The 12,428-nt window shown below is 35.4% G+C and overlaps 1 protein-coding gene across 10 annotated transcripts in view; it reads left to right on the top strand.

The window, feature by feature from the left end:
- The window catches only part of CEP128 (centrosomal protein 128), a 393,976-nt gene that overhangs the window by 136,582 nt on the left and 244,966 nt on the right, over positions 1-12,428 (top strand). For all 10 annotated transcript variants that reach the window (XM_058567480.1, XM_058567475.1, XM_058567474.1 and 7 more), the window contains one exon: positions 8,692-8,868. In XM_058567480.1, coding sequence (XP_058423463.1) covers positions 8,692-8,868 — 177 coding nt within the window. The remainder of the gene's footprint in view (positions 1-8,691; positions 8,869-12,428) is intronic.

Below are 12,428 nucleotides of genomic sequence, written 5' to 3'. Positions count from 1 at the left end.
CCAGATACTCTAAATAAACACTAACTAGGATGTTATGAGTAATTTCCTGTCAGATTTCTGAGAACAACAACAATGAAAATAATAACAAAATGGTCAAATTAATGGTAAAATTATAAATTTTGCATTTGGCATTTATAACGAGCTTTAAACTGAATCACTTGTAGTTATTAAGTAGTTATTAAGTCCAGAGTAGTCCTTGATTTTTACAGAGAATTGGCTGAAATATCAGAGTGCTTACCATGTATAGTACAGTATGCCAGATGTTAAGAAACAAGTTGAAAATGCAAAGGTGAAGTGACTATGCAATGGGGGGAGGGCAGTTATACATACAGCTGTGCCAGGGGTGGGGCAAGAAATAAAGGTATATAGAGATGCACATGGTGTCTACTTTACAAAATGGAATATAGGTGTGTGAAAGCTATTTTCAAACTCTGTTCCATTGGCAGTGACCTCTCTACCAACCATTTACAATCAGAGGTTGATCTTAAATGAATTTAAAGAGTGCAAAGTTTGCCTCTTTGCGGCCTCTGATTTGGACTTGATTGAGAGGCCTGCCATTTAGTCCTTAACTCACTGAGTGGTTGGTAACTACAAGGGCTTGAGAGGAAAGTAGTCCTGTCGTGTCCTTTCCTTTAAAATCCTGTACTGTGAGTTTGATTTCATTTTCTTTTAAAATTGTGAGTGATACTCACAGTGTAGGAAATAGGCTAAATAATGGTACATACAATTGGTTGTGGTGTGCAAAGCCAAGGGGAATAGGCCACATGAAGAGTTCTGTATTACATCTGTTTCAGTGCTGTGCTTGAAGGTAAGCAGTCCTAGCTTGCTTTTGTAGACTCAAAAAGGGAACATAAAATGAATATCCAGGTTTGTTTTCATTGAGCTTTTCTTTCATCACCATTTAAAGAGCTTATTGACTCAATCTGTCTTGTCATTTAATGTTGAACTAGCAACACTCTGAGAATTTTAGGAAACACCACCAACTAGGAGGTGCTTATTGCATACATGAGTTATATTATTTGGAGATTTGTTTTTAAACTTTTTTTTCATATTGTTTCATAAGAATAAACGCATGCTTAAACATGCTTTAAGAAAAAAAGAGAAGAAGAAATCTTAATGGTTTTTAAAGACAATGTAAACTTATAAACATTTCTCTGGAGATGTATGATACATTTTTTTCTTTTGAAGATTAAACAATGTTCATTCCAAATACATAATTTGAAACTGTTTGTTTCCTTGTCCGTATTTTGTTTCAGAAATAGAAATGCATCAAAAGTGGCTGATTTTAAATAAATAATGTTACTTCTGTTCCAAGGCATTTGACTTAAGAGAAGTACATGAGAATTACAAAATGGTCCTAAAACTTAATGAATGCATAAAATACCCTTTAGAGGTATTTTTGTTTCCAACTTTGAATATTAATTTCTAGGAATGTGTCCAATACGTATCCTAAAACCTTTTTGATTATGCTGCCAATGATCTTTGTATTGCTCAATATTCTCCTAGAAAAAGATACAAAAAAGCCTGAGGCTAGAATAATTTCCTTAAATGGGGTTAGAAGTTTAAATTTGAATTTACATTTTTTGGTTTCTGTCTTATGGGTACCTTTCCTAAGCCTGCCTAAGACCAGGCTATGGATTGGAAAGTCTTTCACACCCAAGTTTTAAAGATTTTATTTATTTATTTATTTTCCCCCCAAAGCCCCAGTAGATAGTTGTATGTCATAGCTGCACGTCCTTCTAGTTGCTGTATGTGGGACGTGGCCTCAGCATGGCCGGAGAAGCGGTGCATCGGTGCGCGCCCGGGATCCGAACCCGGGCCGCCAGCAGCAGAGCGCGCGCACTTGAACCGCTAAGCCACAGAGCCGGCCCAACACCCAAGTTTTAACATGCATCAAATCATGTATCCAGTGTTCTAATTATGCCATTTTTTCTGTTAGCTCTACTGTCTTACTCAAGCTCTCAGTTCTTGCTCTTAATAACTACTAATCGTAACTTCTTCCCCTCCATTGAAGGAGATAGTGTGAAGCATCTTCTTATAGAGGAGAAAGAAGAGTATATCTAACTCACAAAATAGTAGCATTTTTATTTTAGGAAACCAATCTTCTAGTAGGAATTATGATGTTCTTTTGCTTACTAAATATATGTGAAGAACCATTGCGTTCTCTCACATATGGGCCCATACTTAATTCATCAGCAGATCTTGTTGTTTCTATCCTCAAAATTTATTCATCATCTGATTACTTCTTACCACTGGCAATACCATTTTTGTGATGTCAACTTGCCTTGACGGTTACAATAACCTGTTACTGACAAGATGATTGTCCTCAATGAGTTTACTAATTAGTTTATTGCAAAAACAAACTTACTGAAACACGAGAAGTTGAGTTCAGAGATTCTGGTTTTTTTTTCATTGTATATTTGGAGTCTACTATGCTTGGCACGTAGAAAATACACTCAGAAAAGTGCTGTGGAATGAATGGAACATAAAAGGATATTTATGTTCCAGAAAGATTTATTGATTGACTTCTATGTGAGATACTCTGCTAGGTGCTAGGATATTTAAATGAAGAAGAGTAAGATCTTTGTGTTAGAGGAACTCAGACTGGGGAGGAGACAGATATAAAAGACACACATAGTAGTAAGCATTATAACAGAAGCTTGTATAAAGAACCGCGAGAGCGTAGAGAAGGGGCACCTAGTGTTCCTAAAAGCTCAGGTTATCTGTTGTTGTTATAATCTCCACGTGGGTGAGGAAGGAGGTGCATGTTATTGGACTTTTGTAACGAGTAAAAAATTTAGTTTATGACCTTCCCTTCTCCTCTTTATTCCTGAATAGTATTGGGTTCACAGAGGGGAAAGGATATACATAGGTTGAATCCATAGAGATTTTTTTCAAACTGATCTGAACTATTGATTTTAGAATTGGTTTTGCTTTGTTTTGTTTTTTTGTTAATTTTCTGATATCAATCTAAGTGTTGAATATATAGCCATACTTTGAATTTAATATGTTCACCATCGTATAAGGTCTTTTATTTTTAAGAAATAAATTTGAAAAAAGGAGTTATGGTGTAACCAGCGTGTAATGTGTTCTTTATTTATTTATTGGCTGTTTTGCAAGACGGTTTGAAGTGCAGTGTGGTAATTTTCCAGATCAAACTCTTTTCAAATTTTCTGTAATATCCATAGTAGATCCTTCTCTTTTAGTCGTGCTGCATTTTCTGTCTTGGTTGGCATTTCATATTGTATCTTAACTTCCTTGCAGTTGAGTCAACTCTGTTGGTATAAGTAATGTGAGCCTTCTTTAGAGAGTCAGATAAATGGCTTCCAGACAGATCCAATTTTTGTTCAGGATAGTTTCATAATTTGCCTTGTAATACTAGTGTCCTGGATTTAAGGCTTAGGCATAATAGTCATCTTGAGTTACAGAAATAGTCTTTCTCAAAACTTTTTAGGTGATGTGTGCAGGTCTATAGTTCCAATAAGCCATACTGCCAATGACTTTGAATTACATTGTGTTAATTTTAATTTCAGCCTTTAATATTATTTGATCTTTCTTTACCTCTTATCCCATCTCTCCCACACCGCCTGCTGATGTATTAAAGATGGCCTTGGGGCTGAAGTATTGTAACACTTGCTTATTCAAGTTAGTTTTCAGAAAAGGAAAAACTTTAGCTTTGTAAATTAATGATTTATTTAGTTGTGTGAGTGTGCTTTATTTACCATAATGTGTCTGTTAAGGTGTGTGAAGAACTGTTTTCATTTCATGAAATAACCATATTGGAAATAAAGTGGCTTTTCTGGAACTCTTAAGACATTGAAGGAATCTCATAAGCTTTTACCAAGGAGACAGCATTTTGGATATGCTCTAATTTTATTGAAGTTGTTCAATTTCCATTAAGATCATGTCTCCTTATAATCTGTACAGCCTTTAGGAAAGTGAATGTTCTAAGTTGTAAAGAGCATGCCACAACACAAATATATAATTAGAGGAGCATTTCTTATCCTTTGAATTACAGGTCCATTGATCAAGCCAGTCAACAGTGTGTGTGTGTGTGCACGTGTGTGTGTATGAGATTGTGAGCAGTATTACTTTTTATTTCCTCTAGATACACATGTCAACAATATAAGCCTTTCCTGTCCTGAAATGGAAGCTTCCTAAAACCTTTGCTCTCTTGACAGTGGAACCATACCTTGCTTAGTGTATTATTAGTATACTTTTTAACTGAAATCTGCCAAGAGCAGATTTTATGTGTACACAGAGTACATCTCCAGTATAGTTGGATAACCCCTAAAAGTTTAGGATATTGTGCATGGTCAATGGATTTTTTTCTTTTTTGGTGATCCATTCTAAATTTGCCAATACATCATATATTTTCATTTGTAATGATAAGGCTCATTCAGAAATGTTTTTTGAGTTATTCTTTCTACTTTAAGACTACATTAGTCTGCACATAACCTGCTGATAACTTTCTGAGTTTTTTACACTGGTTCTCTAAACTCCAATTTTAAGACCTTGATCTTTCTAGCATTTTAATCAAGAGCACTAGTCAGGGAGTCAGGGGACTGAGGTTACGAGTTGTGGGCTCTTTGACTTTTGTCAAGTTACTTAATCTGTCTGAACTTTGATTTCCTCATTTGTAAAATTAAAGATTGCGTTTGTTCTCTAAGGTTCTTTCTCAAACTCAGCCATGGTCTAGGATATCTCTCTTCTTGATCACATAGACTGCTATAGTTGGCTTCATCTAGATCTATCTTCCCCACCCCCCAAAGAAGCTCCTTATATTCTCAAGACCCAGGCATCTGTGTCCATTCATGCTGAAACATTGAAGTTGGACTATGTCTTCCATATTTCTAAACGGTCTCTAAAATACCTTGTCTTCCTCTGTTTCTCTAGAAATATGGTAGATTTTTGGTAATCTTGTTGTAGAATTACTGCTGTCTCTGAATTCACTTGAAGACTAGGGACTAGCCATAATAGTGCCTAAATATTATCATCTGCCCTTATTAATCTATATGCCCCCAAATCAGACAAGATGATTGGATTAATATCAACCAGTTTCTCACTGCTGCCACAGAATTGGCTGTTCTTGCTCCCTTGGTAGAGCTATTTCTGAAACGTGAAACTGGGAGAAAGAGCTAATTCGTTGAGTGCTGCAATTAGTATTCAAATAGATATTCTCAAGCCAGAAGAATGGGACAAAACAAAAGTGATGAAATTTCATGGAAATATTTGTTGGTCCTATAAGAGCAGGAGCCATATCTATCTTGTTCACTCTATCCCTAGTGCCCAGAAGAATGTCTTGCTGTAGTAGGTCTTCCATAAGAGTTTGTTGAATGGATGAATAAGTCAAATTACAGTTGCTTAAGTACAGAATGGAAGAACTTACTTAACTCTTACATTTAGGGTCTTGGAGCACATGTAGAGGATGGAAAATCAGTATGGTGCAGTGTCTGGAACTTAGTTAAATAAAAGAACATGGATCTTTACCTGGAACATTGGAAGATTTAGTAGTAGGGGAGGATTCATCTATTTACTTTAATTCTTGAGTATAGCACTTAGACTAATGGAGAGATTTTACAGTTTTGTCAAGTACTCTGTTCCTTGAAACTTGAGCTGGTCATATAGCAGTTGGATGACCATCTGTCAGAAATGTCAAAGAAGGGATTTCTGCAAGAACAGGTAGTTGAATCCACTGATCTTTAAGGTCCATGTGAGTTCATAGTTCTGTGAGTTTTACTTCAAAGGGAGATTGGACATGGCATGCTGTGTCACAGAGGATAGTGAAGTGGATAATGAAATTTTCTGTCTTTGCTAAAGAGATTGAACTTATAGAGCCTTTTCTGACAATATCAACATTCTTAAGAATATCAAAATATGGAAATAGTTTTTTCTTCTTATTAATAAGAGTCAAGTAACAGCAAAGAGAAGTGATGGTGGATGAAAGAAAGATGGCTGTGAGGAAAATAAGAAAGATCAATTAGAGCATCCTTGTGAATTGCCTGGATTTAGAGTATGAACAGTGTCCCTAAATACATGAGTAACCCCTGAACAAGATAGGTAAGGCTCCTGCTTTTATAGGGCAAGCACATATTAACATCACACCAGCAAGAACACTGCAGCACTCTGGAGGCCTATGTATATATAGAGGAAACTTCAGTTTCCTCATACTGAGCACACCTCAGTAGCCTCTGAGTGTAGAGATCTGCATGGTAATTGATGAATGATCTTTGCAGTGTTGAGTTTGAGTCTTCTGAAAGTGCTTAAATCACTTATTCTGCAAAGTTGGGGAGTTTAAAGATGATTCTACACATATTTTGTGGTCTTCTGAAATTACGTTTATTGAGGGAGACAGGTGCAAAAACAAATAATTATATTACAGCTTGATACATTTTTTAAAACTCTGATATAAATAATATGCTGTAGGAACATTCTGTGTTGGGAGATCAGGAAAAAAAGGAGACTGAGTCTTGAAGGATAAACTTTGAAAGATGAGAAGTATAGGTGGTAGGTACATAGCAACGATACAGAGGCAAGTAACCTCACCTAGGGACTTGACAATAAGATTGCTTTCTAGTAAGTAAACTATAAAATCATCAAATATTATTCAGAGCCAGGATGTTAATTTTTCAGAAAGGCTGCTAGATAAGAGCAAGACTTAGTGAAGATATCAATATACCTAAAGAGATGTGAAATCCATCAGCAGGGAGAGTTTGGGCAGAAACTGAATGTGGGTAGAGGAGAAAGTTAGGGAGATGTACTTCAGCAGTTTCCATCTAGACACTGCCCAAGAGAATGGAGCACTCTTGTTATTGTGGTTTGTAAATCCCTGGTGTGAAGATGGACACACCAGGCTGCCATTGTCATGATGTCGTTTAAATATTGGTTCATAAAACAAACTCCCTTTGCTCCAATTTCCTGTTCATTAAGCAACATTCTGATTATAATTTGCCTTCCCATCTAGATTGATCCAGAGGGAGACAATGTACTGGTTATGCTGACACGAGCATTCTGATCCATATGGCAGTTATGATTCTCATTGTAAACTAATGTAGTTAATTGAGTGGTATTCTAGTTTGTACAGTAGTCTCTTGTGAGCTTAATGCTACTCTACTGCTGAAAGATGACTCCACTCAGAGTACCAAAAAGAAAAGACAATCCAGTTCCTAAGTTTGCAAAGCTGAGATCCAGACCGGGATGATGTACTCATCAAGATAAATGCTGTCTCTTGGCTACCAGCTCCATTTTGAAATAGTGCAACTTTAAGCAGAATTCTACACATCAGATGTGGTTGGAGGAGACACGTAGGCATATTTGAGAAGCAGCAGGTAGTTAAATATGAGAGAGTGGAAAGGAGGCAGATGAGGCCAGAGAGAAGGGCAGAAGACAGGTTGTGAAAGGACTCTGTTTTTTTGGGGCAGAGGGTTTTTCATTAGTTTCTTAAAGTAAGTTAAATTGAAAGGAAATATGTGTGATTATTCTTCTAAAATACCATTCTACCTTTCATGGTTAATTTTCATCGAACAGATCTCTGTGTTATTTTAAGTTCAAGCTGGGTTTGTGGACCACGTAATCTTCCTGCTTGTGTTGTATATATTAGGTAGGTGAAGAAGATTGGGCTACTATGTAATGACGGAAGGCAAAACTAGGCAGCCATCGTGATTTTTTGGTCCACGTTTATGCTTACAATTATAGTGATTCTGTCATTTTCTTCCAAGTCTTGTGCAAATCCACTTGAATTTCTCTAGTAATGAAATTGTGTAATCAAAATGGTTAAGAATTATTTTGCTTAGAGGGGGCCCCTAAGTCTTCGTAATCTCTTAAAGAGTTCCTTACAAACCCCTTTTCAATAAATATGTTTGCTTACTTGAAAAGTGCCTTCATCTTGCTTTTATCAAATTTTCATGACCCAAAGCATTTATGCAGTATGACTGCATTTGAAAACTTAGACTTTTTAAAAACTATGTTTTGATGAGATAAAGGTAGTAACACTTATCTTTTTCTGAAATGAAGAAACTAACACTATCTTATTTGACATTTTACTTTTTTTTTTTTTTTTTGTGAGGAAGACCAGCCTTGAGCTAACATCCGATGCCAATCCTCCTCTTTTTTGCTGAGGAAGACTGGCCCTGGGCTAACATCCGTGCCCATCTTCCTCCACTTTATATGGGATGCCGCCACAACATGACTTAACAAGCGGTGCGTCAGTGCATGCCCAAGATCTGAACCTGCGAACCCCCGGGCCACCGCAGCGGAGTGTGCATGCTTAACCGCTTGCGCTGCCAGGCCGGCCCTGACGTTTTACATTTTCTAGTGTTTTGCTAATACTTGTTGAAAGCTTAAAGTCAGTTTGTGGCATCAGCTTTTACTGTCTGATCCATTAATGGCATTATGTTATTAAAATGGTAAAGGATTTTTTTTTTTTTAACTTCTTTTTCTTTTGGTACAGAATTACTATAGTTTTCTTTGCCAAGTATCCACTCACAAGTTCCTTCTATGCTCTACTTCTGAAATCTATATAACTTGACCTCAGTTAATGAGTAGGCAGAACATTTTATTTTAGTAAAGGGACTGACGGAGTCAGATCTGTTTTCTAACACACTTCTTTGAATTGGTTGTACAGATATTGCAGGTGTTTCTTACCTCCACTTAATAATTAACTTCTGTTTTTATTTCTTATCAATGCTTTAGGAAAAACATATAAGCAATGAAGAAGAGCACTTAAGGAGAATGGAAGAGGCCAGACTGCTGCTCAAGGATCAACTTCTTTGTCTGGAGACTGAACAGGAATCCATTCTTGGTGTGATAGGAAAGGAAATTGATGCAGCATGTAAAACCTTCTCCAGGGACTCCATGGAGAAATTGAAAGTAATTATGAGTTCTCATTGTGCCTTTCAGTTAGTTTCCGAATGTATAATTATAATAAGATTTTAATACATGGTTACATGGTAGTCACATTTTTATTCCAGAAAGTTTTATGAAACAAAATAATATCTTGCATTTTTTAGAATGAGGTACTGTATCTATTGCACAGTCCTGATGAGAGAAAGCGTGCTGTCACTCCATTGAATTGCCTGTGTCTGACTCTAAAAGAGAATGTCTTACAAGAGAGGCAGCAGTTCTGACTAGAAAAATATCCTTGGAGTCAAGAGGCCTGGATTTTGAATTTTTCATTATCACAGGCATTTCTGTTGTTAGTATATTACTGGCTAACATCTATTGAGTACTATTATATTGTATTATATTACATATATTACAGGTACTGTGATAAGTATGGTTATGCATTCTCTCCCTTACCACCCAAAACCACCCTCTCCTGAATTTAAATGATTAAATTCATTTTATACAAGAGAAAGCAAGGCTTGGAGGGCTTAAGGAACTTGCCCCTGGCCATATATCTAATTAAATTTTAGAACTAGGACTTCAGACCTTGGACATCTAACTGTGGAGCTTAGACAAGTGAATGCTATGCTATTTGCCTTCCCTGTTCAAACAAATTATATTTAATTTGGTTTTCCTGTCATTAAAATGGAATCTTGCTACTCAATTTATAGTTCTAGTAAGATGATAGATAAAAACAGAAGTAATCATGGATGTTCTTAATTCCTTGAAGGTAAGCACCTCTATCACCTCTAGTTTTAGTACTGCTATATTACATACAGAGAACATTGCATTGCTTTGATATGGTATAGCTATAGCATGTTACTGTGTAGCCATCATTCACCCCGGTATTTATTTCGTTTGATGGTATGACAGCATTCAAATTATAGTATTATGCGTAAGTGCTTTTCTTTTACTTTTCATCGGGAGTTCTTCTTTTTGTTTTGTCATTCATCTTTTTTCTCCTAGAAAATGATCTTCCCTTCTCATACTACTTTCTCTTCTTTTTGCCTGCTTTTCCTTCTCATGCTTTTTTTTTTTTCCCCCCTCTTTCTTAAGTGGTGTTTTAAAGAAAGTAAAACAGTAATTCCACTCTTGCAGTTGAAGGTGTTTTAGGATTCAACTTTACCAGAAATATTTCGACTGATAGAAGTTGGTAGAGTTGATGGAATTTTTACAATGTGTATTTCCATATATATATTTTAAAAAGCTCGGATGTCAATTTGAAAGTGCTATGAGCCAAATGTGAGAAGTAATTGGCTTTAGGGGAAAAACTCTTTCAGGCCTGTTATGGGGCCTGTTATAGGGCCTGTTATAATGCTGGTTTATTCTTTTTTCTGTCTAATGCTGCTTATTTTTTTAATTTAATACTTGTCTTGTTTATGTATATTTAAAGCATGTATAGCCTTGAAATCCTAATTTCATCTAAAAGAAGCACATATTAACAGTGCAGTGTTTATTCTATATTTAAGTATTTGTGTCAGGACAGTTTGTTTTCAATCAAGTAGAGATGTAAAAATGGAAACATTTGAATCATGCTATAAGATATATAAACCTTGTTATGGGCAATTGCAGGCTAAAACATAGTGTGCAGATAGCAGGTTGCTTAAATATTTTATTTCTTTATGAGGTGCAAATTATCCTTCCAACATATTCTGAAAAGCACCCCTATTCTTTAATAGGTTTTCAGGAATGGCGTGATTTTGGGAATGAGTCTTCACACCTCTTCCCCTAGAGAAAGACTCATTCAATCCAAATGACGGGTGGAAAGTAAATCAAAAAGAATGGAGATTCTATTAAGCTTTTTTTTTTAATAATATATTTTTTTTGGCTGTGAGTCTCTTTCCATTAATAACTTGTGTTGTTTTATTCCTATAAACTTGAAAAAAATGAATACCCAAGATCATAATATTTGCTCTCACTTCAAAGTAATCGCCCAAGGTGTTGGTTAAAATAAAACTGATTCTTTACTTTATAGTTCAGAGATCTGTGAGAGAGTGGTAGTCCTTGTAAAATGTTTTCAAAAATGGAATAATTCCAATAATTCTTTGTTATTTGTTGATTTTTGAAATATTGCTGATGAAATTTTCAGCCATTTTTATGTAGAGAGTGACTGTGCTATGGAATGGATTGAATCATAGGTATGTAACAAATGAGCTTGAGAAAAGTCCCTGGGAATATTGGTATTATTTCTAATTACATTTTTCTTGTTCCAACTGCCATATTTCTTACTTAATCCACTTTAGTAAATGCATGTAGTGTTTAAAAACTTAAGGACAGACACTTAATAAACCACCACCATTATAAAACAATTGGGAAAATGTTTGAATTAAAGACATCGTTTTCACAGACCAATCATTGATATTCAAGAGCTTTTCCCGTTACATTTGGTCTGAGTATTCATTCATTTGTAGAGAGTATAGAGGATAGGCTTTGGATCAAGACAGAAGTAAGTTCAAATTGCGTCTTTCCAAATTGCTCATGCATGACCTTGGACGAGTTATATAATCTATTCTCTCTGAGAATTCATGGCCCATTTCTAAATTGGCTTATTATGAAGATAAAGTAAAATAAGATATAGATGTTATAGTGTGAAATATTTTGCACTAAGTAGATACTCAACTAATGTTAGCTATAATTATTGTGTAGTGCCTTTTTTTCTAATATATTCATATACTATGTGTATATGTAGACCTGTATGTACATATATATGTGTGTATGTATCTATATATACATTTGTATGTGTGTATCTATATATATGTAGCTTCTCGCTATCTTTTTATGGCAAATGCCTGTTATAGTGTTCTTGTCATAATAGACTTTGAAGCCTATTTATTGATGATAACATCTTGATATGCAGTTGGTAGTAATAATAGTGTTCTTGTGCCAGACACTGTGCTGACACTCATTTTATTTAATTTATACCTTGGCTACTTTATAGGTGGACAGCTTAGAGAAATAGTCACACCACTTGTAAGTGGACAATGCTGTTCTCTTAACACTAAAGTCTATTTAAGTTTGTAAAGCAAATCACAAAATATGAACATTAAATATACTCATCTCAAATGATTTTAGACTTTAATCTTGAGCACTGTATCTTAGGTCACTGAAGATTTAATTGTGACTATGACAGAGATGAATGAAAAACAATAATAGAAACATAGCATAATCAACCACAAATGGATGTTTACAAATATTCAACACAGGAGAGAGAAGAGGAAGAAAATACTATGAAGTAGAGTAGTTAAGGGGAATTTCACTGAAAAGGCAGGGAGGGCATGAGAGTTGAGTGAGAAAAGTGGATGAGAGAAAGGTTGAATATAAGAAAACAACACTCTTATATATGGCATGTGGTTGGCACTCATTGTGCATTCATCATATGTCTAAATGAATTACCTAATGATATTCCTTAGGGGAGTGATGTGCACACACATTAGTAAGTATGGAAGTATTTGAGAATAGGAGTAGACATCTCTTGCAGAGGGATAGGATATTTTTAAGCAGAAAATGTCTAGAAAGAAGTCCTGCAAAAATATCATAGGTAGCAT

Source organism: Diceros bicornis, chromosome 24, assembly GCF_020826845.1.
Source record: "Diceros bicornis minor isolate mBicDic1 chromosome 24, mDicBic1.mat.cur, whole genome shotgun sequence".
NCBI lineage: Eukaryota > Metazoa > Chordata > Mammalia > Perissodactyla > Rhinocerotidae > Diceros > Diceros bicornis.
The sequence above is the reverse complement of the archived record's forward strand: the minus strand, read 5'-3'. Positions and strand labels throughout refer to the sequence as shown.